At 60.1% G+C, this 27,580-nt stretch overlaps 8 protein-coding genes across 8 annotated transcripts; all 8 read right to left on the bottom strand.

The window, feature by feature from the left end:
- Window positions 1-1,964: 1,964 nt before the first annotated feature.
- LSCM1_03817 (uncharacterized protein) lies at window positions 1,965-2,354 on the bottom strand (the record flags this gene model as incomplete). The annotated part of the gene is made up of 1 exon (XM_067321350.1): window positions 1,965-2,354. The coding sequence occupies one exon, from the start codon at window positions 2,352-2,354 to the stop codon at window positions 1,965-1,967; it is 390 nt and encodes a 129-aa protein (XP_067176718.1).
- Window positions 2,355-3,335: 981 nt separating this feature from the next.
- On the bottom strand, window positions 3,336-9,761 carry LSCM1_03816 (uncharacterized protein; the record flags this gene model as incomplete). Its single annotated transcript, XM_067321349.1, has 1 exon — window positions 3,336-9,761. One exon carries the CDS (start codon window positions 9,759-9,761, stop codon window positions 3,336-3,338), a length of 6,426 nt encoding a protein of 2,141 aa, XP_067176717.1.
- Window positions 9,762-10,824: 1,063 nt separating this feature from the next.
- LSCM1_03815 (uncharacterized protein) lies at window positions 10,825-11,826 on the bottom strand (the record flags this gene model as incomplete). The annotated part of the gene is made up of 1 exon (XM_067321348.1): window positions 10,825-11,826. One exon carries the CDS (start codon window positions 11,824-11,826, stop codon window positions 10,825-10,827), a length of 1,002 nt encoding a protein of 333 aa, XP_067176716.1.
- A 1,068-nt stretch (window positions 11,827-12,894) lies between these two features.
- On the bottom strand, window positions 12,895-13,902 carry LSCM1_03814 (uncharacterized protein; the record flags this gene model as incomplete). Its single annotated transcript, XM_067321347.1, has 1 exon — window positions 12,895-13,902. One exon carries the CDS (start codon window positions 13,900-13,902, stop codon window positions 12,895-12,897), a length of 1,008 nt encoding a protein of 335 aa, XP_067176715.1.
- Window positions 13,903-14,658: 756 nt separating this feature from the next.
- LSCM1_03813 (uncharacterized protein) lies at window positions 14,659-15,861 on the bottom strand (the record flags this gene model as incomplete). Its single annotated transcript, XM_067321346.1, has 1 exon — window positions 14,659-15,861. One exon carries the CDS (start codon window positions 15,859-15,861, stop codon window positions 14,659-14,661), a length of 1,203 nt encoding a protein of 400 aa, XP_067176714.1.
- A 2,475-nt stretch (window positions 15,862-18,336) lies between these two features.
- On the bottom strand, window positions 18,337-19,668 carry LSCM1_03812 (uncharacterized protein; the record flags this gene model as incomplete). The annotated part of the gene is made up of 1 exon (XM_067321345.1): window positions 18,337-19,668. The coding sequence occupies one exon, from the start codon at window positions 19,666-19,668 to the stop codon at window positions 18,337-18,339; it is 1,332 nt and encodes a 443-aa protein (XP_067176713.1).
- A 766-nt stretch (window positions 19,669-20,434) lies between these two features.
- On the bottom strand, window positions 20,435-21,991 carry LSCM1_03811 (uncharacterized protein; the record flags this gene model as incomplete). The annotated part of the gene is made up of 1 exon (XM_067321344.1): window positions 20,435-21,991. The coding sequence occupies one exon, from the start codon at window positions 21,989-21,991 to the stop codon at window positions 20,435-20,437; it is 1,557 nt and encodes a 518-aa protein (XP_067176712.1).
- Window positions 21,992-23,217: 1,226 nt separating this feature from the next.
- LSCM1_03810 (uncharacterized protein) lies at window positions 23,218-26,721 on the bottom strand (the record flags this gene model as incomplete). Its single annotated transcript, XM_067321343.1, has 1 exon — window positions 23,218-26,721. One exon carries the CDS (start codon window positions 26,719-26,721, stop codon window positions 23,218-23,220), a length of 3,504 nt encoding a protein of 1,167 aa, XP_067176711.1.
- Window positions 26,722-27,580: the final 859 nt, after the last annotated feature.

The following is a 27,580-nucleotide window of genomic DNA, read 5'->3' as shown; positions in this document are numbered from 1 at the left end:
GGCCTGGGCAACGGCGGTAGCAGCGAATGAAAGCCACCGAGTGCAACAGGAAAGAACCGCAACACTATCGCACAGACATGCCCGTCCGCACATCAACGTAGCCAATATATATATATACGCAGTATGTAGAGTATATCGCTACCCTCCTCCCTTTCCTCCACACACAGAGAGGGAAAGCGGTGCCCAGAAAACACAGAAAACGAAGACAAAAACGCTCTCCGACAAGCACAGAGGGAGAGGAAAGAGGGCCTCAGTGAAAGCAACGGCTACTGTGTCTCGGAATCGGCAAGGAAAGGGAAAGCAAGAGAGCAAGACGGACGCAGCCAGAAGTTTGGTGTGTGGGGGGGGGGGCAGGGCAAGCGGGTAGTCGAGCGGGGTCAGCAACGATTAGATGATTGTCAATCGCACACATCAAGAGACGTCACCGGCGAAAGATGCTACCCGTGTGCATGCACGACAGCGGCACCTGCGAGCCACGATCAACGGCACCCAATGAGCGTAATGTCGCTTACCGAGCTTTTACAGTGAGCTGGTACGTATGTGAGTGTGATACGCCGGACGAGGTGGGAAGTGAATGACGAGAGACCTAGAAGTTTACCTATGACGAGCGCGTCGGCCCATGACTGATAGACAGACGGACAGAGAGTCAAGCGAGCAGGAAAAAATGGCCGTGCAGAGAGCAGCAAGAATAGAGAGGGGGGATGCGTAAGTGAAATAGAAAAAGCGGGAGCGAAGGCCGACCGCACGCGCTTTCGCGTCGCTCGCTAGAGAGGCAGAAAAAAATATATATGTAAATGCTGGGTGAGGGGCGATATGGGCGCGCGCCCTCGAGTGAGTCGTTGAGAGATGTTTGTGGCTGTGAGGCCGACAGCTGTGCCCATCAAAAGCGAGACGACGCAGGCTAACTGCCGCACAACCCGGGGAGTGACGTGGGGATGAAAGGGGGGAAGGTGGCGCGGTAGACGATACGATGAAGAGAGGGAGCGGGGGTCACAGGGGCGGTAAAAATGAGGTGCACAAGCACGCATCTTGAGGGCTGGTGCGGCCAACCGATTTTCGATGAGCGAGGTGCCCCCCTCGCCTACGCAGGTGGCTAGAAAGTGCCGCGTGGCGTCCCGGAAGAGGAAGAGTAGCGTCACAGAAGCGCACGTCGATAGCAGTACACGAGAACATCATCGACAGTCAGACGCTCCTGTCTCGACTCACCCTCACATCTATGCTGGTTCGAGTTCCTTTCGACTAACACAAGCAACTTGTCTCTGCGCGTCCCTTGTGTCTGGACTTCGCCTGCTAACGCGTGCGAAGAAAGCCCGAGTGGTGAAAGTCACTTGAGAAAGGCGCGTCCATAGGGCAGTGAAGGGGCGATTTCAAAGGAACTAGGCCGCCAAACTCGTTTGAGCGCCCGCTTGCCACGTCTGCACACCGGTTTAACGCGTTCGATGCTCTAACAGGGTGCATACATGTCTCCGCCCCCCGCGCTGCCCTCGCAGCCTCGGGGGATCACAGGTAGGCTTGACGGATGCGCCATCACGAGAAGGTGCACTACAAGGCTGTGTCTGTTCGTGCGGAGAGCGGGGAGACGAAGAGAAACAGCCATGACACGAATGGCAATCTGTACGTGAAGCGTGGCTTAAATACATGGTCGCTTCAAGACAGCACAAGAACTTGCCAGCACTCGCGCACGGCCAAACACGCCTTGCGCACAGCACCAGCAGACAAGCAACACGCGTCTATATGCCGAAGAGAACGCTAAACGGAGATGTCGAGAAAGAGATAGGGCTATCTACGCGCGCGCACATGCAGGCTGCATGCATAACTGAACCGCCTCCGTCTCAGGTGCCATACACAAGGCCTTTCCCCGCCACCACCTCTTCACTCGTCGAGCAGAGTTGTAGCGGTCCCCCGCCTCTCACTCCTTATTGAGACAGATTCGTCTCTCGCATCCAGTCCTGCAGCTCACAACTTTAATCCTTGGCCTGGCTGAGATGCTGGAAGAAGGTCTGCTGCTCCTGCTCTACAAGCTTCAGGGAGTCGTACTCCGCGACGTAGCGGTCTAGCTCCATCTGCTTCTCGCGCAATCGTATCTGGGCCTCCTGAACCGCGCGAAAACGTTCCTCGGGCTCGCTTTCGACGATGTTTCGGAAACCAATGGCCTTCAGCTTCTCCACCTCGATTGCTTCGCCGAGGCTCTGCACAATGGCCATGGTGCGCTGGACGAGCGCGCGGAACTCGTCCATCTTCTCCACGTAGCGCCGCTCCACCTCCACCGTCCTCACAAGCTCGTCATACTTCTCAGGATCGTACATTCGAATAGCGCCATGGCTATCGAACATGAGGAGCCTATCCTCGTCCATGGTGCCCCCCTCTCCCCACGCCTGGAGGAAACCTCAGGAGCGCTTGATGCGTGTAGCGCTGCAAGAAAGGTGCGCCCTACACACGTGACTGTGTGTAAAGGAGCGTTAAAGGGAGAGAGATGGGAGAAGAGGTGAAACGCTAAACGCTCGACGAAATAAGGGCCTCAGTGACAGCGAAGAAGCATGCAGGTGAGCAACGTGTTGACGTTACAGCGGAGCGCATATGTGGCGCCTATCCCAGTGCGAGATCGCTCACACACACAGAGAAAAAGGCGATGCAGCACAATGAAATGAAGAACAGAAGCGACGAAGAGAGATGAAGAGACAGCGACAAATGTCTGGGCATGCAGGCATGCCGTGGAGTGTTGGTATGCGTAGGAAGAGGGTGAGGGCTAAAGCGAAGGCTGCTCAAAGAGCGGGAGAGCGAGACAAGCGCCTTGACTGCCACGCCACACATATGGCGCGGAGGTGCGCCAGAAAGGACCGAAACCACGGTTCCGCTGAGCCGGAGAGGGAAGCAAGGTACACAGAATGGCAGCAGAGCGACTGAAATCTGTCGTCATGCGCTACTGGCCATTGATTTGCGCGACGAATCGTTGAGGGAGTAGGGGGTGTCCAGCCCTTTCAGCCAATGCTCTTTTCTTCTCACTGTCCACCCTGTCCGCTACCGCTGATCAGCTGTGATCTATAGGGTGACGGCGCGTACTCGGGCACCCAGGCAGAGCTGCCGCGCATCGAGCATTGTTTTCTGCTCCCTTCACGAACCCCCTTCGCTGTTCGGCAACCAACGCTACAGTAGCAGTGGGGAATGCGCGCAGGCCGTCCCTTTCAAGGTGCTAGGTGCACTCGCATCATCCGGTTTCCTTCCGAATCACACCCTCCAGCATCCCCCTTCTGTGCCTGCTTGTTTAAGTGTGTGTGTGTACGTGTCTCTCTCGCATTTGGCCACGACCATGGCTCATCCCTCGGCTCAAGCGCGCCTCAGTCGGCGCAGCATAACCAAATCTTTTTGAGGGTTGCGAGAGGCAGCAGTGTCGTAGACTGCAGTCGCAGAAGGGCTGTGAGTCGCTGCACCGTAGACGAGCCCAAAGAACCGGTCGCAATTGGGTTCGCGGCAGCAGGTCCACAAAGAGACGCGAAGGTTTGCCGTAGCAGCACAATCTCGCGCTGACCTATACCGTAGTAGCGCAACGCCTCTGTCATCCAGCGCGCCAATGCGCTCGTGTCAATGGCAGTGCATATGCCCTCTCTTGCCGGCCCAATCGGCGCCGCCACGGTCTCGCCCCCGTAAGTCACCGGAGAGGTGGAGCTAACGGCCAAAGCTGTGAAGTCGCATGGGAATACCGCTGTGCCATGAGGATAGCGAGCTATCGACTGCAATACTTCAGCGCGTGACTTGCCCTCGACGATCAGCTGGCGAAGGGGATGATGAGGAAGGTTCGACGCGTCTTCGACGGTCAGCGGGCTGCCATGGAGGAAGATGAACGCGTACCGTCGCTCCATGGCCTCTGCCATGGCCTCGCCGAAGTCGCCGGAGAGCAGGAGCTCACTTCCTCCGTTTGTGCACGAGAGGAGTGGCCGTTGCACCCGCAGTACCAACTTCACGCTGTCAATGATAGTGAGTGCCACAGCTATCGTTGTCGAGCTCTGGCGAAAAAGTCGGTGCAGCCAACCGAGCAGTTTGGATTCGATCGCAGTCCGGGTAGGGCGCACCCGTCCGACACCTTGACCGTAGGCCGGGGAAGAGGCGCCCTCTTTCGCCATGACGCGAAACCGCATACTCGCGGATTGCGTCAGCTCCTTGCTGAAGGAGTAGAAGAGCAGTGGGTAGTATTGGGTGCCGCGCACTTCCACCCGCTCGATCATCTCTACTGGTGGATAGAGGCACGGCGTAACGGTGTGAATAGCCGGCTCGGCCTGGTCTGCGTGCTCCACAGGGGCACAACCAGAAGCCCTCGAGGTCGACTGTTGAGGTTCCACCCCTTCCTCCATCTCTGCAGAGGCCCTCTTACGAAGAACAATGCGCACAGGGACGGAGACAGGTTGGTGGCTAACGGCATCCACTGCCTCCATGATCCGTGGTACCACAGCCAGCCCATACATGTGTCGCAGCGCCTGCAAGTGGAACGTGTTGTCTTCTGCATCCTTCGGCCAGACCGGATAAAACGACATGAGCAGCGCCGCCACCGCGGTGATGTTGTTGCTGAGGGTCAACCGGCCACTCCCCAGGAACAGCAAGCCGATGCTCATAGATATGGCCATGTGCGAGCCGTACTGCACATTCGTGCGTCGGTGCAGTTGCTGAAACAACGCGAGTGCCCGCAAGTCGCCCGTGCCCGCCATGACAAGACTCAGAGCATTCGCACACGCCAGTAGGCATGTCTCATACGCGCCTGTCGCGCGCTGTACGGCAGGAATCGTCGTTTTTGTGGAGCCGATCTGACTGGCGATGAAGCCCTGCAGCTCTGCGATGATGAGGTCACTTGCTGTGCGGTCCATCGTCCCGGCAAACCGCAACCCGAGTGCCATCACATGCCCGGCAATACAGTGAGCCAGGTTCATCAGCAAGTAGTTCCTCTGCTGCGTGGCAAGGCCCGGCAGTGATGCTCGTGTCAGCTCCAACAGGGATGAGGGCACCTGCTTGTAGAGCCACAGCCTTGTTGGCTCGATTGCGCTCCAGCCGATCAGCGAGGCCATCATGCTGCGCAGGTGGCACATCAGCGGCATCAGCTTCTGCATGGCAGCACGACGGTTTGGCGGCGCCATCCGTGAGGCGATAAATGTGTTGTCGGTTTTCAGGTACATCATGCCAAGCGCCATCGCAGCGGCTGGGCCGGACACAAACACGTTGTAGTAGTCACCCTCGTAGACGCTCGCGCACGCGTTGAAGGCAGCCTCTCGCTCACCCTGCGACAGCAGCGCACGGGCGAGGAAATGCCCGGCCTCCCCTCGGCCCATCGTCTCTTCGAAGTGTTCGAGACCTTCGCGGGTCCACATAGCAGCGCCGCGCCGCGCGCCCCTCATGATGGCCAGCAGGCGATCCTCTACACGCCGCACCTCGTGCGACTGGCCTACACCAAGCAGCAGCTGGCCAAGGCCAAAGCCGGCGCCGAGCGCGTAGCCCTCGCGCTTCGTGCAGTGTTCGTCTGTTGGCATGCGCGACAGCTCTGCGAGAAAGACCTCCACAAGAAAAGAGTTTGACGGTGTCCGTTGACAAAGCAGCCCCATGGACACAAGCGCTGCCGTCTGCACGTCCAGCGACACCTCAATATCCTCAGCACTTGGGTTCAATGACTGCACATGCACCGAAAGGCAGCGGAACACCGCCTCGTTTCCGGTGCCACAGAAGCTGCAGCTCAGGCCTAGCATCACGGCCATCGTCGTGGCCTCTCGCCAGATGTACTGCTCCTGCCGAGAGATCAGGAGGTAAAAAATATCCGTGCGCTGCAGCACCGTGAGGTGGCCGAGTATACCCGTCGCAAGCAGCAGTCCGGCTCTCGAGGCAGGGTTGCCGATGTTCTTTGTCTGGTACATGACCCACTGCTTGGTGATGCTCGGTGTCACGCTTCCAGCAGATATTGCAGGTCCCCCCTTTCTATCCGCGCCACCGAAAGCGTCCCTGGTTACGAATGGCATATCCTCTGACCCGGAGCAGAAGACTGGCGGCAGCGGCAGGAACCGAAGACCGGCGGCGCACCCATTGTGAAAAAGGGGCCACATCAGGTCGTCCGTCGGCTTGCTCACAACGTTGATCCCGTCGTTCGTGCGCCCGTTGAGGTTGAGTGGCGCGATGGGGATACTATCCTGCACCTTGAAGCTCTGTGTGCACATGGTCAGCATGCCGCGACCGAGTGGCATCGCTTGCGCGCGGCAAGAGAGCAGCTCAAGCGCTCTGGTGAGTTCCTCCGGCCGATCCTCAAACCCGGCGAGAGAAATAGGCGCGACGGTGTTGAATAGATTCTGCACCATGTCGAGGCGGGAGTCCCTCCAGGTCTTGCGGAAGTCCGGCCGCACAGAGACGCCGTCGTCCTCCGACAAAGCCACGCGGAACTGGCGCGCCACTGCGTTCTCCTCCGCGGTCTCCACAACGTGCTGCCCGGCGCTCAAGATGTGCTCAATGTGCGAGGTCGGCGGGCACCGGTCGCGACGACCTACCAGTTCGAGGAGTGCCGTCGGCCACGTGGAATCGGCGCACTCACGCCCTTTTGTCAACGCCTCCAAAAGCGGGTACGCCGCGGCGGCGTTCAGCGTTTGCCGAACCACACTCGAAGAAATGCGCCGCTGCAATATGAGGCTGCAGATGCGCTGCCACCAAGCCGCGTCGATATGCGCGTCGGCACGAGAGCTTCCGGCGCTGCTGTCCGCGCTACTCCCTGGCGTGGCAGACAGCGAGCCCGTCAAGGCGCCGAAGATGTCGCGGTAGAGAACCACCACGCGATTTGCGAGTGCGATGGGATGTGTGTCCGGCACGTTCTTTAGCAGCGGCCATGTGCCATAGGAAGCCGCGACGGCCGCAGGGGCGGCGCTGCGCATTGCTATGAGGGAAAGCGTCGAAAAAAGAGATGGTGCCTCGCCGCAGACGAACTCGGAGTCAGAGAATCCCACTCGCGCATCGCCACTCACCCGCAGCTCAGCGGCGTCGCCCAGCTGGTCCAGCGCATCGAAGCGGCATCGCAATACACTTGCGGGGAGGCTGTCCGAAAAGCTCTGCGCTGGGGACGTCGGCGGCACAGGTGAAGAAGCTGCAACGCCTTCCAAAGCTGTCGCCTCATAATATTCAACGTAGGAAGGCCACTGCAAAGCGTTGCTCAGGCCCCGGTTCAGAGACGCCAAACGCGGCAGCAGTGACCATAAATGCTCCTGTGCGCGGCATGCTTCAAAGAGCAGATGCAGTGCCACCAAAGCCAAGCCGCGTTCTTCTCTTGTCCACGCACACCCACTCATCGCGCCTTGGCGAGCCGACGCGGCGGTGTTGGCGCCACTGTTGGTACATTTCTCCTCGTCTTCTCTTCGGCAGCACCACGCCGCGTCTGCGATGCGGCACGGCGGGATGGTTCGACAAATGTGCTGGAGTGTCAAGGTCGACGGATCCACGAAGACTTGCGGCGCTGCCGTCCCAGCGCCTTCTTCTGCTCGCTGTAGGTGCCCCAGCTCGCTTGCGGAGCTGTGCGCTGAATCAGTGTCACCGTATTCGCACCTGAAAATTCTCCGCAGCAGCCCGGCGCATAGGTCGAACGCATCGACGGCAACGGAGGCGCTGCACTGGCGGCGCCACAATTCCGTGAACAGGGCATACTCGAGGGCCGCCACAGCGCGAGGGTCCATGGCGGCGCTCAGTGTCTGGAGCATGAACACAAGCAGCGGGTCCCTCTCGAGCGTGATCTCGGGGAACTCGATGGTGCATGAAACAGTGCCTTCGCAGCGGCGCCGGCGCCGGTAGCGACTCTCCACACCCTGGCCGCCCTTTCCGCCATCCTCGCCGCTGCTGCAAGCCGGCGCAAACTTGCCAACAGTGTCATCTAAGCCCTCCGTCACTGCCGGCTGCGCAGAGCCGCTGGGCCATGCGTACTGCACGACGAGGCGATTCTCAAAGTGATACAAAATGCCGCGGATGGGGTGGTGCACGCCGTTCAGGGCATCAGCCCTCCACGACGCCGCTGTGACGGACCGCGCCACGGCGGCGTCGACATCTTGAGAAGGCAGGGTGTGTGCTGGCAAGCCCTCACTCGCCGGGCTCCCGCTACCCCACAAGACACCCGCTCCGCCGCACACTACGCTGTCGTCGCCGCAGGAAGATGCGCATACCTTTCCGAAGAGATCTGGGTGGTGCGCCTGGTACACCTCCAAGTCGAGCTCCATGGCCACCGTGGTCGCTGCCGGAGTATCCAGCAGCGCCACAACGTCGTATACGGATATACAGTTGGGGCGTGGGTAGTTGCACACGGCGATGGGTGCCGGGTGCGGCGCTCGCAAGCAAGGCAAGACGAATGGCAGGCTGCCGCATGGGAAATAAAACAGTAGCTCGAAGGCACCGCTGCCGTTGCGCAGATGCGGCGTGCGCAACACGAAGAGACGGCTTTGATGTGCATCGTACACGAAAAGGGCGTATCGATCGAGCGATGCGTGCGGTGACGCCACCACCGACAAGGCAGCGTTGCCGGGGGTAAGCCCCGGAATCCGGACACGATGCGGCCACCACTGCCACAGCATACAATCCAGCGCGTACTGCGGTGTCGTCGTGGCCAGGCCGAGCTCGTCGCCACCCGTTCGCACGACGGCGAGTGAGCTTTCAGATCTGCTGCTACCCGTGGCGGAGTCAAAGAGGTCCAGCTGCGTCAGCACGGTTGCCTCCACGGCGACATATCGCGCTTGCAGATGGCTGGCTGACAGAAGCGAAGCGCTCGGCAACGGTGAGGCGGCGGCGGCGGCAGACGCCTGGGAGTGTTGCCCATCCACCGAGAGAGCGGCGTTCTGGCGCGGGAAACAAATGTTGGGACTCGAGGAGGGGGAGTGCCGAAAATTGAACTGCCCTTGCGCCGTGCGGCCCTCGAGTCCCTCAGGAAGTGGGCTGCGCGTCTTGTCATCTGTGTACCGCTGCGCTGCCGCGTCGCCTCCGCCGACGGATATGGGAGACATCACCAGTCGCGAAACGGAGTCTCCAGTAGCTTTGTCATTGTGCTGGGAGTCGAAGGCCGCGATGCCGTCCGCATGGCCCTTGAGTGCCCCACCAATGGTATTCACCTCCGAGCCAAGGGGCATGGCGACGTACACTGGCTTCAGCGACAAGGGCGCCCCCATCCACCAAAGATTTGACGCCGGTTTGTACTGAATGCCTCGGTACTCTATCGGAGTGCTCGACGAGAGCCCCTTCTGTGATTGACGATGGCCGCGAACAAACACACCGGTCGAGGCAGCAGAAATGTCCGTTGGCGTCACGTTATGCAGCACCAGCTCAAGCGCGGTGGAGTCCGCAATGCGGTACGCGGTGCAGATAGTTTGAGGCTGAACAAAGGTGTAGCGACCATACTGATCGGCCAGTTCTTCGCGGTGAAAAACGCACAGGTACTGCTCCAGAGGGCACCTCGCATCAGGGTCGTCGCCGGATGCATCGTTGTCTGAACACATCAGCTTCGGCAACGCAGGTGGGCCTTGCGGCTGGCCGAACTCGAGCAAGGTCTGGTACACCTGCTCCGTTCGCTGGGCTCTAAGTGCCTCGTTCTCATCCACGTCACCTTCCTCCCATGCATGGCCGCCTCTCGAGCGCGCCGGCCACTTCGCAAGGCATACCCGCGTGATGCCACGATGCGTCGTACTGAAGCACGGCCGCTGATGCCACTGAAGAAAGACGTCTCGCCTCCCGTCTGCCTGGCGAGGGCCCACATCGATCGTGTACGGGCTGAGTGGCATGGTTCGCTACCAGTGCCCTCGTGGCAGACAGATATTTATGAGCAAAACGATAGACAAGACGATTGAAATCGGAGGCAGTGGATGACGTGTCACGATATTCCTGACACCAGTCTGAGCCGGAGACGACACGTGCCGGGATGTTGTTGACGGCGGAAAACAAAGAGTGAGAGAGAGTGAGAGTGAGAGGAGCCGGGGAAATGGGGAGGGGGCAGCAGTGGACGCCGCCACCCTTATCAGCCTCCACAAGTTTTCGTGCGCCTACATGCGAGCTTGGTTACGTGGACACGCGCACCGCTGTCCTCGTCGTGTGAGCCGCCCGAAATGAAAGAGAGTGACGAGGCGGGGGGGGAGAAGCTGTGTGTATGTGTGTGTGTGTGCCAGGCAGCAGAAGGGAGACGCTGCTCGTGTGCAACAGAAGGCGAAGGGGAGGCTGCTCAGCCCGATCACCGCAGCGATGGTGGCCTCCATCCAAGCAACACCGAAGCCACCACGCGACCGTCTAGGGCTACCTTCCCTTGCACGTCCTCTGAGAACAAGACGCACTTGAGCAGCCACAGGTTTTGGTTGGCGGTGGAGCACCGGAGGGCGTGGGGAGGCGGGGGCGGTAAGCGTTGCCTGCCCGAATGCCCGAACGAAAACAGAAAAGAGGGAGGTAGAGAGCGCGCCACGTCTCGCTGACCCTCAGGGGAGGTGACGGCATGAGATGAGATGCTCATTGGAGAGTGCATAGCAGAGAATAGCGGGGAAGACACGTCAGCAGGGAGAGAGAGAGAGGGGGTACGCACACGCACACCGTCACACACGAAAAGGGGGGAGGCAGTGGAATCGAAAGGGGCGACGAGGGACGGGGGAGGGGAGTCAGACGGCACGATGGAACGTAGAAAATATGTCGATGCGGGCAGACGGCCACTGGGAGAGGCCACACAGGTAGTAGCACTCCACCAGATAACGGCGCTTCGTCAAAGGACAAGCTTGGGGCGAAGAGGCGGAGTGACATGTGCACAGAGCTCGACTCCGACCCCATGCTGCAGCTCCATGCATCGCGCTTTTTTTTCTGCAGCAATCAGGTGCACATGTACAGATCGCCTACCCACCTCCGCGTCTCCACATCGCCAGTAGCAGATTCGCCGTTTCTCGCGGCACACAGGGACGCGCGATGCCACGCAGCGAAGCTGTGACTTGAACTGTAAGGCACCCAGAAGGCATCATGGTAGTGATGAAGGCCGTGCGAGTGCACACTCGCTACATCCACCCACGCGCAGTCAGCGACAAGTTCAGGCCTCACCGCGCCCGCCTCATGTGTTGGCCAGATGAGATGCTCGAGGTAATCTTTGCTGCAAAGACGCGCTATTGCTGCCTCACGAGAGTAGCCGCGATCGCCCAAGTTATCAGCAGGCGCTTGAACTTGCCCGGTGGTGGGGTCAGCGAGGGCGCTGTGCTTCATTTGAACGTCGATCGCTGGAATGGCAGCCCTAAGCCACGTTGCCTCGACGTCGTCCGGTAAGCAAGACTGCCAGCGGCTATCCTTGAGAATGTACTGCACTGTCTCCGCTTCTGCAGCGCCCCTACCGTCTGCCTGCAGAGGCTCCCGCTCCGACAAGGAGCCGAGCCCAGCCAACGAGCTGCTCGGCAGTGGGTGACGCAGAAGCAGAAGAAAAAGGCACGTTTCATGAAGAAAAGCGGCATTCATGACAAACGATAAGGGAGGACATGCGTCAGGCGCCCAAGGGAGGGGGGCGCCGCGCGTGTAGGCGAGGGGTGGTCGGGCGGGCGCACTTGACCGGCCCCCTCGCACTCCTTGCGAAGAAGCAGCGACATCCTCCTCGGCGAAGGCGGCCGGTGCCCAGGCCAGGGGTAACGTGCCACGCTCTCGTGCGCCCAGGTAATCCAGTGCGCGTGTGGGTTGCGATGCAGCGCGAAACCACGGCAAAGGCTCACCGCGCCGGTGGCTGCCTAAGAACGAGTGGTGATCGCACAGCTGCTGACGCTCGTGCGCACGAGCGAACAGACGACGCAGACGTGGAGTAAGAAGGAGCTTGTCCGCGCGCCTGTGGCATTGCTGCATAGCGCCACCCAATAGAGCAGAGAGCCGTCAACGCCCGTGGCATGCGAACGTATGCAAGAGAAAAAGTAAAAGCTGACAGGCAGCTGAAACCGCCAGCATCAGCTGAGGTACGCGACTGTCGCGCCCCTCTGTGCGTGCGCTAGTTTGTCTGGCTCTGTTGCGCTTCCTCGGCCACGCGCAGTTCCCCGTCAACCTACCGTCCTCCACGGAGGAAGAGGCGCAAATGCGCTCGGGCGAAGATTAAAAGAGAGGGAGAAGGCGGAGAGTAGGACAGATCCGGAGAACTCTGCCAAAGGTGCGGCAGCATCCTCTCGCCCTCGCACCCCAAGGGCATCATCCACTCCGCGGGGCAAAACCTCTTCACTGCCCCTTTCAGGGGCGCGCAGGTGCGCCGGACGCCATGTGGAAGGATACAGCACAGTCGGAATCGACTTAACCGCGCGCGTGCGCTCAGCGGGCTCCTTTGCATGAAGCAGAGCGGCATGAAACGGAGATTGTGCCCGCGTTGATGGCGTCACGCATACACACACACACCTCGCCTCTCCATCACCCACTCGGTGCGCCGCCTCGCATTCAGTCCTTGATTCTTCTCAAGCCGCTTTCGCTCAGGATTGCTCTTTACTTCAACGAGACGCCAACAGCATAACGGCAAGCAGATAGCCGGCAGAAGATACGTACGTTTCGCATGGGTGCTTACAGACGTCACACACACCGCTCTGGCTCCATTCGTTTTCTATACACACATATATATACATATATATGTGTGTATTTATGTATTACGCTCGCTCACTGTTTCCGCATCGTGAGTCGAGGCAGAGTTACTTACCATACATATATATATATATATGTATGCATGTGTGGGTGCGCATTTCTTGACGAAGTCAAGGTGGCCGACGACAACAGCAGCAGCAGCGATGCAGTCGCACGGACGGGCAGAAAGGAAAGAGGGCCCGTACGTGCGGTAGAGAGGGCGAAGCTCCACCAAACAGACCACTCGAAGCGAGACACAAGCACCTCACCGAGGATGCAGGCGTTGCTCTGGTACGAGAACCGCAAACGCCATCTCTTCTAACGCGAAGCGCGCGACGCCGCGGCGGCCAGCTCATGCACGGTCGGCACCATCGGGAAGTCTGGGTCTTCCGCCTCCTCCGTCTGGAGGAAGCCTGCACCGCTTGCTACAAGCATGGAGATGAAGGCGTCCCCTGGCAGGATCGGGATCAGATCGGTGTCGCTCGTGGAAACGCGCTGAGGCAAGCGGTGGCTCTTCTGCTGTAGGAGATGCGCCTCTAGCGCTGCACCATCGTTCCGCTTGCCGTCGACGTCGCACTCGTCTCCGTACGGGCAACGATCGCTGCACACCGCGCGTCGCACCATGTTCACTACGCGAATCAAATCGTACTCGTCCTTCAAGTCAGGGCGCTGCTGCACACTTGCGCGAAAATCGAAATCGTGGCTGCTCTTAAGATGCTGGAGGATGTCCTCACCGCTGTAGGTGCAGTAAAGGCAGAGGCACTCAGAGTTCCAGTCCTCGTCCTCATCAACCTCCTCGTCCGCCATCGCGCTCCATTCCGAATCGTCACCGTCCTCTTCCTCAGCGCCATCTCGCGCCACTGCTCGCGGCGCAGAAGAGAAAAGCCCGCACGTGGCTGACGCAGCTGTCCCCGCGGCTCTTTCTTCTGCGGGCCCGCTTGGCGATGAGGAGCCCTCCACGCACCACGGCGCCATCGTGGGAATCGTGCGCAGGTTCCAGTACTGGTGCCCTCTTTGCGTCATGTGTGCCACCAGCCCCTCCACCTTCTCTGACGCCATCTCCTCACCGCATACCGGGCACACCCACTCTGCGGGAGAAGCAGCGCGTCTGTGCAGGAGTGTCGAGAGGTGTTCCAGCAGTTGAGGGAGGTCGATCACATTGTCGAAGTGAAGGCAGTGTATTTGGTGCTCCGTGATGAGGTGCTGCATCAGCGCGTCTTGGCCTCGGACGCGTTCGCCGCACAGGACGCAGCAGTACTCTTCCAAATCCTTCTGCTGCAGACGGTGCAATATTTTCTTGCACGACTCTCTGAGGCCCGCCGCCATGGAGAGCGCTATCAGCAGAGATGCGCGGCGAATGCACCCGCGAGCAAAAAAGGGGAGAAAAACAGACAAACAGCGAAAAGAACCGCTCACACCATACGCGAGAGGTCCTCCGGTGCGGTGAGGGCAGTGCGGTGGAAGCGAATTCGTGCCGACTCCCGGCAGGTGATACGAAAAGCAGCTCGTACGCAAGGCAATGGGGGGGAGAGGAGGAAAGGTGGGGAGAGGGGCTGCTTCGACGGCGATGGCCGCTGCGGCCACTCATGGCGCGTGTGCATGCCCGAGAGGAGCGAGGTCGAGGGAAATGAATGAGGGCGGGAAAAGGGGGATCGAATGGCGAGTACAGGTGGATGGGCTGGCCGCTTGGTACTCGCCATGGGAGCGGCATGCTCGCACCGGCACGCACATGAAGATAGGTCCCTTCCCATCGGTAAGCGCGCAGTGGCCTCATGGCACTACTGCCTCCGACAGGCACAGCGTCAGCAGGGCATTATCGCTGAGAGCACCGCCAAGAAGATGTGCGACGCCATGCTTCGGTACGGCCGACGTGAAAGACGCAACCACACACGTGCATCCGTCACGTGCGCTTCGGCAAACGCCACGGGACAACAAAGATACGATCGATAGAGGAAGAAAACACAGAGAGAGCAGCGCTGTTGTCAAGAGAGAGAGGCTGTGTGCAACGCGAGCCACCTGAGCATCACAGCGCACACATCAACTTGCTGGCGGCGCAGCGTCCTCTCTCCCGATATAGTTGATTCAGCGACGAAGGGTGAAGGTGCAGTGAGCCCCATTCAGAGTCTGCGCCAGTTGCTGAGTCTCCTGCCGCACACATGAACGCAGCTCATCTACACCCATGCATGTTTGCGCCGCGACGCGCTCACGCTCCTCGCGCAGAATGCTGATACCGTGCCCCCGGCGTCGTTCTGTGTGCGAGAACAGCATCGGGTCGTATTCATCAGCCTGTATCGAAGGCCTTGGCCGACCGCTGTCCCACAACACAGGCGAGGAAGGCAGTGAGCACTGCCATGATCCGCGCGGCCGCGGTGCAGCGCTGCGACAAGAGCGTCTAGAAGGGTCGTACCATCTCCGCGGAATGGCCACCTCTCCTGTGCGGGGGAGTGACGCGGAGCGAGAAGTGTACGCGTCGAGCGAGTAGCGCCGTGCCGATTCGCTATGCACAGCCTGCAGCGCAGATGCAGGCAAATCTGGCGAGGACGCAGATGCGCTTGCTGGAGGGAAAGCTGCCTCTCGGCGATCTATCCGCGTCTCCACCGCAGGGGAGAGGATCTGCAACCGAAAGCGATGCGACCGCACGGGGCCGAATGCCATGGGCGCGACGATCGAGCGCGTATAACGAAAGCCGCCCGCATCGGTATTCGTATGAGTCGCCTTGTCCGACGTCTTCCGATCAGCCAAACGCAACAGCGGAGCACTGCCCTCGCACGGCACCCGCAGCGACAGCACCCCAAAGCGAGGCCTCAACGTTGCTGGCGGTTGAGAGATTTGCGAAGGTGCCTGATGGTTGCTAGCAAGACGCAGCGGCAAGGTAGATGCGGGGGTGTGCACCGGGGAGTGTGGGGGTAGAGACGATGTGCCTGTTACGCGAAAGGCCGTCGCAGCCATTCCCCTCTGGAGCGCGAGTAGCCCCGAGGAGTCCAAAGGGTCAGGAATCACTGCCACAGCCTCCTTGTACAGCTGACGGAAAACGTAGACCTGGCAGCAGGGCGAAAGCTGCGCACGATCCTGCAGGACGTCCCACTGACACCTGACATCGCTGTAGATGTACGCTGCAGAGAAGGGCAGAAGAAGGCCTTCCTGCATTACGTCCGAGACGTCATCGAAGCAGCGAGACGCGGCCCGAAGGAAATAGTCCAGCGTGGTGGTGCGTGGATTATAGCGAAGCGCGAGGTTTACCTTCTCTCCATGTACGTCCGAGGCCACAAACACAGGGAACTCCATTGAGCCGTGGTGAGCAGGCACACGGTCTGTGCAGGACGCGGAAGAGGAAAAGGGGCCAGGCGAACGAGACCCAGACGCGCAGGTCACTTCTCCCAAGGACGAGAAAAAAGCCGACTGGAGACGTTAACGGGAACAGAAAAAAAAATAACGCCGTCAAGCGAAACACTTCGCCGCGATGGGCACCGCCCTATGAAGAAAAAACGGTGGAACGCACCACTGAATGAATTGTCTGCCTTCATGGCGCTCGCGCCTGTGTGCCTCTCTTCGAGAAGCTCAAGATGCTGGCCGCAAGAAATGCAGCAGAGGGAGAAGGGTAAGATGGGTGAAAGAGAGCGGCAGCAGAGCACCCGCCTCGCCGCTGCTCTTTCCCTCTTCCCTTCTTTTCGTCTAGGCCTTCTTCGCGTTCACCCTCTGCTGATTTGCGGCTCTGTAGAGTCGTGGCAAGGAGCCACAAAAGCAGCGTCGAGGATCGAAACAGCGTAGTAACACCCAGTCGACGGCTAACCTCTTCGACTAAGGAAACACACGGGATAGCTGACAACCCTTCGCATAAAAACACGCAGACACTCCTCCCCCTCTGAGTGACGGCGATGAGCACACGGAAAGGGGAGCGAATGGTGAAATGAGCGCCGCCGCCCGCCCCTCCCCCTCCTCCCACTGTCGCACGCCGGCTCGTATGGGTGTCTGGCGAGGTTGGGGAGACAGAAGATGCGGAAACACTGCTTATGCGTGTATGTCTACAGAGCGCGCGAAACAGTGGCGGAAAGCAGGAAGAAAAGGGGGAGGAAAGAGGGGGGCTGCCGCCGACGGCAGGCAGGGGGGAGTGGCGATACGATGAAAGAAGAGGAGAGGAGAGCAGTCGGGGGGTTGTGACGCTGTGGTACAGGAAACGACTCGGAGCAGAAGTGAGTCACCGGATCGACGTGGGGGAGGGTAACCGACGAAGGAAGGGACGCACGGCAGTGGGATGAGAGTGGAGGGGGCAAAGAAAACGGGAGGGAGGCGCGGCACCGATCGAATCCAGGAGGCGCGACTCACCAGCGCGACGCAGAAAGGTGAGGGAGGAGGCGCTCTGGTGCAACAGGAGCAAAGAAAGTGGATGACGCCCTGGTGGTGGAACGGGGAAAACAAGAGGGGAGGAAGCAGGAGCAGCACGACCTCATCGGCTACGCGAGGCAGCAGCTAAAAAAGTGCGGGAGAGAGGTGGGCGGCCTGGCGCCGCTGAAGCAACATCTCTGTAACACACACTCCCACCCTCCGGTGACGCGGCGACTCGCTGTGGAGAACCGGAAACGAGTCCCTCTCCTTCCACACACCGACCCACACGCGCAGACACAGACACACGAAGGAAATGAACGCTAATGAGAAAGATTCGTGACAAGAACCGCTGACCCCTCCTTCGTCCCCTTTCCTACTGTGGTGCGACCGCTGCGGCCCTGTTTTAGCCACCGAGGGCGGCTTTGCCGTCTCTTCTCTTTTTTCCGCTGTGGCGTTGGAGGTCCACGCGATGGACGCCTCCAATGCACCCCGGTCACTTGCACCGACACAGTAACGAGAAAGTTGAGCGTTCCACAGGAGGCGGGGCTGCCGAGTGCGTAGGTGCACCGATGCCCGTGAAGGGAAGAGAGAGGGAAGAGAGAGACGTAAGAGAGCGGAGGGCGGAGATGGCGAACGAGTGACGTCAGGAAGATATCATAGGCATGTCCGCTGACGCTGGAGTGACGTTGGAGCGCCTGCAAAGGGCGGCACGCGGACGATTCTCTCAGCAACGGTAAAGGCGCGCGCCGCCAAGGGCGGGAGCGGTATTCAAGGAGACGAGACATGGCCACAGGCGGCAAGGGAACCCTTACGAGCCGGGGTGGAGCCTCAGCCTTCCCCCTCCTCCACCGACGTGCACAGACTCACGCCATCGTGCGCAAGGCGCTTCTCGGCGAACATTTAAAGGAGAAATGCCCCGCTTGTGCATTCACACCCGCCATTCACCGTCCCTCACCCTTTCTGAAAGTACGTCTCTCGTAGAAGGCCTTTACCTGCAGAGGTTCGTCAACGTGTAAGGGGTGAGGTTGGGGCTAAACGGCAGTGTTCGATCGCTAACGTGCATCTACGCACAGCGAAAGAGACTACCGAGAAGGTGAGAGCTCACAGGCAGAAGTCTGGACAGAAGAAAACAGTCATGGCACAGTGAGGGGGAAAAAGGGGGTGTGAGAAGACAACGCATACCAGCATGGCCGCTTCCTACACCCAATATCCCCACAGACACGCGGCGAGACTGGAGAGCAGCGATGCGCCCAAAAGCGAAATGGAAAGAGGACCACACGCTGACGCAAACCAAGCCAAAGAAAACGCATGAGAAGTTACCCCGGCACGAATAAATATATTTTTATAGAATTGAAGTTCAAATAGCCCGGCTGCATGCAACCCGAGCAGCATGGCTCACCGGCGCAGGAATGCACGATGAGAAAGCAATCTCGTGCCTTAGTCCCCCATTAGGGCATCTTCATCAAGCTGAACTTTCGACTCGAGCAGCGTGCGGATTCGATCAATCGTGGCACTGACGTCCCCGCCTTTACCCATTCCGCGCGCCTGCACCAGGAGCCCGCCAACTATCTTCCGCTGCTCTTCTAGAGCGGAGATGCGGGCCGCCAAAAGGGACACGAGTGGATGGTCTTTTCGAACTTGCTCCTGCTGCTCCGCAGTCAGCGGGCGGTCCTCCACGTGGCCGTGCTTGGGCGCGGTGAGCATGAGAGTCTCCATCACTAGCTTGCGCAGCGAGTTGCGGTCCATCTCTTCCAGCTGCTGCTTCTTGGCGAGTATCTCGAGGTCGCGTTGGTGGACACGCAAAAGATTGCAATGCTCGCGTAGTGACTCCACCTCGGCCTGCTGCTCCTTGAATGCGATTTGGTAGGCGGCCAACTCGAGCTCGTTGCGGTTGCGCTTTGCCTGGAGTTCCGTCCTGAGCGCTTCTTCCTCCGCTTGAGCGTGAGCGATAGAGTCCTCGATGATCTTCGACTCCTGCGCGCGGCAATGGCCCCCAATGGTCTTGACGCCCTGCAGCGCATCCGTAATGATCGCTCGCCTGCCCTTGAGCTCATCACGCATGACGCCCAGTATCCGCCGCTCCCGCTCTGCATGTTTCCAGCCGTTGTAGGCCTCGTCATACTTCCACTTGAGGCCTTGTACGTGCTCTGTCATGGCGCGGCACTGCTCTTGCGCCTGCTCCAACTCGTCTTCCATCGTGTTGCACACCTTCGCAATGCCTGTGTACGCTGCCGTCTCCTTCTCATACGCCACCTCGGCTTCCCGAACTCGGCGAACGTCTTCCTCATGGAGGATGACCAGGTTATCGGAGGATGCGGTCAGGAGCCTCCGCGACTCCGGCGCTGCCGCTGCGGCTGATGGAGGAGAAGCGCTGCCGTTCTGAGCAGCGCTGGTAGCACCACCATCGGCTCTCGCTTCATACAAGTGAAGCGCCTCGGCACTTGTGACGAACGTTGGCGGCGACGCCCGCACCAGCATCGTCTCGTACTCCTGAAGAGTGTGCTGTGCAGCGATGAGTGCCTTTTCGGCATTCTTCAGCGAGGTGAAAGTCCGGCCAATGGACTGAATGAGGGCAGATTTTTGCTTCACCTCGTTGCGCGTCTTCTCCGAGAAGCTCAGGAAGGCATACTTAGCGGAGCTGAGGTCCGCAATCAGAGACGGCACGTTGGCCATGAGGACTTCTGCGTAGAACATAAGTCGCGCCTCGTCCGTCTCTGGCAATGCCGCCTCTGCCGGCGGCAGACTGCGCGGCGCACTCGCTGCCGGCATGATGTGATGAGGTGAGGAGAGAGGTTCTGTGCTACGAATCAAAAAAGCGCTGGCCAGAGAAGGGTGGCAGATGGGGAGGTATGTTGACCGACTGTGAAAACGGATGTCATCGCTCGCCGCGTAGACGGAAAGGGTTGCCGCCGACAGCCGGCTGAATCGACGTACGCAGCGGGGGGAGGAGGAGGGGGAAGGAGCCGCACAAACAAGCACTCAGGCCCACCCTTCAAGCAGCTGCGTTTCCTGTGCGGCGGCGACGTCTGAGGGGCGACTGCGAAAAAGGTAAACAAGGGGCGAGGAAGGAATCGTAGAAGTTGCATGGCATGTCCGCGGAGAGGCGAAACGGGGGAGGAGGAGTGCAGTGATGATAGCCGAGTCTTGAGACCGCGTGAGGTGCTCTTTTGGAAACGCTGGCTTAGCTGCTTGACGAGCACACGGGCACACAAGGCAGAGGAGAGGCGGACAATGTGAAGGCCCTGAGCCAAGCGGTCGTGTAATCGAGTTCGAATCGGCCCCCACGGAGGGCGCGAGGGGGGTAGTAGACCGCCGCCTTTAGAACGCTGACCATTAGGGCGAGATGCTCACCCAAGTATGAGGTGTGGAGAGGCAGGGTGCCTGCTAGTTTTACGCGATCCCTGTTTCCGTTACAGAAGCAGCACTCATGGGCGTGGGGTAGGCTCGAAGGGGAGACGGAGGTGCACACAGGCACGACCGACGCGGTGCCTGGCAGCGCAGCCAGAGACCAGCACCGGACGGCGTTGCCGCTCCGTCACGTCGTCTCACTTGCCGAGGGCCGCGAGACGGCATGTGACAGCCACTCTGCGAATAGAAGGGAATCTGCCTCGGACTCCCAGCGAACATCTGAAACGAAGTAGGGCACTGGCGACACCGTGCATGTCATCAAGCGTGGCGGGGAAGCGTCCGGATGGGTAAAGGTAAGCCGCGTCGCATGCAACAAGTGGCGCCGGCACCACACACTCCTGCGGCTGCTGGCACCTCTGATGCCGCTGACGTTGTCGTGAATGAGAAGAAACGGGTCGCCTTCTTGCCGAACTCGTTCGAGGTACACGGCGTCGGGCACTGCGCTGGCACCGCCTTCGCTTCCCGGTGTCATCGTCGTGTATAGCTTGTCGCCCAGAACCGGGTAGCCGACAGCAGCGCAGTGCAGGCGAATCTGATGACTTCTACCCGTGAGTAGCTCCACCTCTACGCACGTCAGTCCGAGTGTCTCGCTGCCCGCCAGGACACGAATACGAGTTGCCGCCAGCTTTCCCCAGTGTGGCTTCTGCTGCGCTGGCGGTGCGGACGTTAAAGGCGCTGCATGCGAGGGCATCACCACCACCGGTTCAAAGCACATCTTCAGCTTCTTCAGCTGTGCATGCTGCGCCTCGAATGCGTGTGTGGGGTGCTTCGCCATGCAGTCCATATAGTTCACCACAACGAACGTGTGGCCCTCTGGTGCCACGCCTCGGAGCACCGCCGTGTACGTCTTGTGAACTGCATGCGCCTTGAGCTGAAGCAATTCATCGAACGTGTCGGAGCTAAACGGCACAGCGCGCCCATGCTCGCGCAGTCGCGACTCCACTGCAGCCGCGCAGCTCTTTGTCTGCGCCTCTAGTTGCGATGCCAATGCTTTTGCGGTGGCGCTGTTCTTCGCTAGCACCACAGCGCCAGAGGTTTCCTTATCCAGCCGCTGGACCGTGAAAAGGGTGAGTGGGCTTTGCTGAACGTCAGGTGGTGCAATAGCCGGAGCAGTGGGGTGCGGTTCAGCCTCCAGCCGCCGTCGGGAGAGAGGGGAACTATCGAGTTTAGCCGCCTCGCGACTCGCGCCTGCCGGGGCCAAGCCCTCAGCGAAGGCTGCGACCTCAGTGGTTCGCGCGGGATTCGTGAGGGCGTCAGACACGTTCGCCTTGTGCACAGGTGCCGTCGCAGACCCGACAAGGGTGGAAGCTGTGTGAAACGCGGCACTGCCGCGCCGTCGCAGAGTCCCCACCAGCGTGTTCTCGCAGTACCGCCCACCCTCAGAGACCGGCAGGCTCCCATTTTTAGCCACAACGATCAGTGTCGAGTCTTCGTAGAGGACCTCAATGCGCTCGCTGTCCACGGGCGGCTCCAACGAGGGCGGCGGGGCAAAGCAAAGCTCATCGCCCTGCCGAAGTGCGTAGGACACATTCGTGCACGTCTCCCCATCGACGCTGACATGGCCAGCCACGATGTGCTGGCGCCACTCCTCCTCTCCTAGATAGGTAAACTTCTTCGATAGATATGCGAGCAGATGTTCTTCCGGGGCGTGCCTTGGACGGCAGTAGCGCAGCTCGCGGGGCATTCACGGTAGAGCGGTGAACAAGGACGAGTGCACAACGATGGACTCGCGCAGAGACCGTCTACACGAGCACCACCCCCAACCCTGTAATTCCCTCTTGCCCTCACGCTGTGTCGGGAGAAGGGGATGCGGATCGGCACCGCTATAGGGGCCGCGAGACGATGCCGAAAGGAAAGGCCAAGGTGCGGTGGATGCGTATAGAGGTGAGAAAGTTGCCGAGAGCATTTCGTGCGCCGTTCAATGAGGAACGAAGCGCCTAGAGGCGGTCGCCACGTGCACTCGGCATGAAACGGCTTGCGCTTGTTTGGTTTCATCCCCTCTGGAGGCTGTGAACGGCAGCATCGCTGCCAAGCGTTTCCTCCTGCGTAGCTCCCATGCGCATGTGTGTTCCGCTTTACCCCTACACACTTGCACGCAGACACACACACACACACATTTACACTGCGCCTACGGAGACCTGGACACCCGCTCTCTCCGTACAAAGACGCCGTCTCACACTTCGTGTCAAAGTTGCGTGGGTTCGCATAGTTTCACAATATCTGACACCCGATGGCACGGCACCTATCCGCATGCTTCTTCCGTGTATAAATAGGGAATCGGCGGCCGTCGGATGGAAGCAGAGGAGAAGGGAAGAGGGGGAGGGGGGAGGAGGAGGGGGGGCTGAGTATAACCGGCAGAGGCGGGGTGTAGCTGGCGGTGAGAAGAGAGGAGGAGGAAGGAGCTCGCAGCACGTCGTCGTGCAGGGTAACACAGAGAGAGACCCCAGCGTCCCACTCATCGACCCCTGGAGAAGTCGAAGAGAACTTGCGACCTGCCCATAGATACGTGTGTTCATCCGAGAGGAGGCCACTCGGGAGCTCATTGGTAGCGCGATTTCGCACCCTCCCCCCGACTCCTCTGCCCAACTCAACAGAGCCGGTCACTGCGCGATGCTCCCCAAAACGGCGCGGCATTGCTCTAGGATGCACTGAAGTCGCCCCCCCCATTCAGACCAGCTGGAGAATTAGCGAGCTTCGGAAGAAGCGCTCGCGCTATCGCTGTCTCCGCGTCGAAGACAGCCGAATGACTGGAGCTGCAAAAAAGGCAAGCGCATCCACCCAGCAATCCCACAAGCTGCCGGGCAGTCTACGCTCCGCTGCTGCCGGGTTACATTTCAGATAAAAGCGGGTGGCGCGCTCAATCTTCGCGGTGCTCGGTCGAACTCCACGCACTTGACCCGACGCAGGTAGTCATGTAGCGCAAACGTCATGGTAATCTCTTGAGGGCACCACATGAAGATCGAACGGAGTTGACGCTGCCTCCATCGGCGAATCACCAACTCTGTGGCCACTGTCGCAGCGGTTACTTGCCTGGTCGCCACCCGTCTCATCAACGTAAGGCTCGAGGAACTGCATGAGTCGCGGGTCCACCGCCGAGCGCCATGACGTCAGCAAGCCGCTGTCCCGGACGGAAAGCGATAAAGACGCGTCAGAGAACTGCGCATCATCTGTCCCTCCGTCCACCTTGTCTGGCTTCTCCGGTGACGATGATGCTGGAGAAGACAATGCGGAGGCTTCACGTATGGCGTGCACCTCGTAATGCACGCCGCTTGCCGGATCCCCACCGCACACGCGGCTACCCGTCATGCCCTGCATCCTCTTCGGCGGGGTCCCGAGTGGGGGGCACACTTTTATGCCCGGCGCCGGCCATATCTGCTGCGAGGGCACGGCAACCAGGGGCTCCAGCGCCACGGACTGGGCAGCCGCCGTCTCGGGTTCAGCAGTTCGAGGCGGCGTGCCAATGCTGTTCGAAGAGCTCGACCTGTCTACCTTTGGGGCAGTAGAGGCACACGCTAACCTTACAGCAGTACGCGAAGCCTTGAGAGCCGCTGACGCCACATCGCCGTCTGTTGTTGCTTCCAGCGCATCCGGTTCGGAGGACTTCCCCTCCGTTTCAGGAAGCGGCATACCGATCGCCTGCTGCGCAACCGCGGTGCGGCACAGTGGTGCTTCACCGGTGGCTAGCGGCGCCTTGCCTTCCTGGGATGGCCCATGACCGCGTATGCCGCCCCATGAAGTGGGTGCCATCGCGGAGTGTGAAAATGCCTGCGGCGAGTTCACGGTCATCACGGGCGACTGCATCTCATTCGACCTTTCAAGGCCCGATGCTCGAGAAGACGTGGTGTCTTCCAGGTACATTGGGGCTGCGATCGGTGCCGCCAACGTACGCCCCGTACGGGCGACAGCGTGGTCAATCGTCAACACTTCTTCTGCAGAGGCGAAGAGATTCGGTGCCTCGGCAGCTCCTCCCCCGCGGCTCCCTTGCCGCCGCGCAGCCTCCGTCAGTAGAGGCGAGGCTTGCGTGTGACACGGCGGAGTTTCCGCTCGAGCCGGCTTTGACGGATCGCTGCGCACCATGAGAAGCGGTGAGTGCAGCTCCACCGCCTCGGACCTCTGCGTGGAGCTGACAGAAGCATCGTCATCAACGACAACTGTAAGCTCCTCCTCTTCCTCCCTGTCGTCCTGACCAGAGGCCACAGCTGGCGACCACGCCATGTGAGGCTCCTTCCCGACGCCCTTGCCGGCTGTGGAAAGAGGTTTGGAGAGCGAGGGAGAGCCTTTGCTTGGATTCAGGGCCCAAGGGGAGCTCCGCCCAGGCACCGCTGCCATCTTCAATGTCACTGGAGTCTCGACTCGGCGCCCCTCGAGCTGCTCCTTTAGCGGCAGGTATGGCGAGCTGATGGCGAGTGGCTTCAGCGAAGGGGACGGTTCGCTACAGAGGGGTGTCACAACGACCTCCACCGACAGATCGACAGGGTTAGAATGCACTGTCTCTTGCCCAGGTCCGCTCACAGGTGAAGTGGGTAGAGGCTTTGCACTGCGGAATGGCTCGAGTGTCGCCGAGATCTCGAGCGCCCGTTCGCCGCCAGCCTCGTCCCCAACCTGGGCACCGTCGACAGGTGGCTGAACCGTAACGCCACGACTGCGAAACCACGCAAGCCACATGGTCCTCTCCTCAGGTGACCTAGCAAGCGCTTCGAGGTGAACGCGGCAAGCAGTGGGCAGTTCTAGCTCTCGACGGCGCGCGCCACGCGGGGCAACGGACTCGGTCACCCGGCCGGCAAGCGCCACGCCCCTTCCAGGCGACTCCAGGGACCTGCTCTCCGCCGAACTCACCACCGGACAAGTCAGGCACAAGACGTTTTCGTGCACGGCGCTTGGGGAAACAGAAATGAGACGGAGGTCCAGCGAGACGGAGCGCTTGCCGCTTCCAAAAAAGCGCTGCAGCCGCTGCCATAGGCGTAGCCGGTGCCGCGAGAGATGAACAACGTGGCTCATTCCCGCTGCCGTGCACGGCTTAAAGTAGTAGCGACGGTACTGCGATGCCTCTCCCCACAGGCGGCAATACAAGTACCCACTACCAGGAGGCTTGCCAGAGTCCCGGCGTGCGCCAGCGGGGGATGCAGCCCACACGGTCTGCGGCGCCGTGACGGCAGCAAAGGGCCGCGTGGGCAAACGTTCGCTCGCCCACAATGCCGTCTGTTGGTGTGGCTCTAAAGGGGTCGAAGTTACGAGCGCGTCACTGGCAAAAGCACACACCATCGGGGACGCGGTGTTCGCTCTCGACGAGAAACGTGTGGCCGATGTCGCTCGCACGTATGCCCCCCAAGACGCCTTGCGCGCCGGGGAGCGGCACTGCGAGGGGCTGCCTTGCACTACAGTGGGCGTGAGCCGAGAGCTCAACGGCCCATGTACCGATGCAGTAGAAGGCACACTACTGCCGGCAGACGCGCTTGGCACCTTCGAAGCAGCTGCAGATGCGTCAGTAAGGCTCGGCTGAGAGAAGCCGCAATGCTGCTGTGGGCAATTGAGTGCGGCCCCGGTGGTGAAGCGCATCAGCAGTCTTTCTATTTGCTCCACGTGCTGGGCCGATGCGAAGGCCAAGAACATGCGACGCCCACCTTGCAGAGTGAAGATAACACCGACAGGCCCCCACAGCTCGTAGCGCCACTGCAGATTCGGCTTCATCTCCATGGTGTCACCGCGACAATGGCGGCGCTGCGAGATACGCCGCGTCGCACGATCGCCGCAAGCTGCCGTGTCATCGTCGCTGCCCTCGCTGACCAATTGGCCCCTCGCATCGAAGAGAACCGGTAGAGGCTTCTCGAAGCAGTGGCGACGTATGGAACAGATCTCCTGCAGCGGGATCTCTTGCTTGCGGCGTTGCAAGCCGTGTGGGGACCCTTCGTTGGGCAAGTTGCCGAGCAGCGCATCTCGGAGAGCCATTTCAGCACCCATGTCTGTAGCACCCTCAGAAGCGGAGACGGGCGCCAGGCAGAGGCCAACGCGCGCATCAGTGCAATCGCTCGGCGCGCCGCCAGGCGGCAGACCCCCTGGCCCTTGCTGCCACGTGAACTCGTGCTGACGAGCGGTGCCCATGTCGACAGACTCCGCATCTTCGAGCGTCAGAATGTCGCCGCGCAAGGAGAGTGTTCTGAGGCACCTCCACGATCCAAGCGAAGCATCGAAAGCATTATGGTCGCTTAGGTGGGTCGGGCCTTCGTTGGAGCACATAGATCGGCGGTCGTCAGGGCGGTGCGCAGACGCGGCATGCTTGGCGTGACGGCCTGCCAGTGGCACACCGCTGCCCGGAATCCACTCGAGCACGTCGAAAGATGGGAGCTCCGTCGACGGCGTCAACCGTGAAAACCGCACCTGCCGCTTCCGTTTTGAGAGCGACTGCATCAGTTGCATGGAGGGGGGCTTGTCGGATGATAGCCACGCCTACGGTGAAGACACCAAAGTAGGTCTCTTGGCGATATGTTCTCTGCTGTTTAGCTTTTGTGTATGTGTGCGTTCGAGGACGCAAGCAAGGGGGTGTGTATCCTTCCTCCAACCCAGTCACACACGTGGCAAGTAGGGAAGAGGAGATGGGCCTGCTCAGCACTGGAGGGGATCAAGTCGGCGAGTCGGCCCGCGCAGGAAGAGCGGTCCGTTGAGTAGAGGGGCTTCGCTGGTGCGTCGAGGAGAGGAAAGAAACGAGAGCGGTGACAATCAAAGGCGCAACCCTGTGCCGCACGCCAAAGGGCGGCATGCCGTCACCCCTCGACACGCGGGTGTGTCCTGGTGAGGGCGTCAGCACACACGCGAGTGAGCCATCTGCGCCCGTTGCTGCACAGAAGCAGGCCGTATCACCTGGCGAGCGATACAGGTCTCACCATAGTGTTTCAGCTGTGAAGTAAACAGAAAACAAAGAACGTGCGCGAATTCGAGGCGGCAACACTAACAGCAGCTAGAGAGGGGGGAGGCCCACCCATTCAAACTGTATGAGAAGCGCTGAAAAGACGAAAGACTGCAGATAGAGGAAAGAGAGGCCCCGAGTGCGCATTAGTATAAAACTTAAAAAATGCCATGAACGAATTGCTTTTGCCGCTGCGTCATCTGCGCAGAAGCTGTAGTTGAAAAGGGGAGGAGTCTGAACAGCATGGCGGAAGTGGAAGTGAAGAAGAACAAGCGAGTGCGCCAATAAGGCACGCGAATAGTACTCCTGTGTCCCACATGATGGGCCCACCACCTAACCATACCTTCGCGCTCGATTCGTCTAGAGTACAGA

This window comes from Leishmania martiniquensis, chromosome 30 (genome assembly GCF_017916325.1).
Source record: "Leishmania martiniquensis isolate LSCM1 chromosome 30, whole genome shotgun sequence".
Taxonomy (NCBI): domain Eukaryota; phylum Euglenozoa; class Kinetoplastea; order Trypanosomatida; family Trypanosomatidae; genus Leishmania; species Leishmania martiniquensis.
The sequence above is the reverse complement of the archived record's forward strand: the minus strand, read 5'-3'. Positions and strand labels throughout refer to the sequence as shown.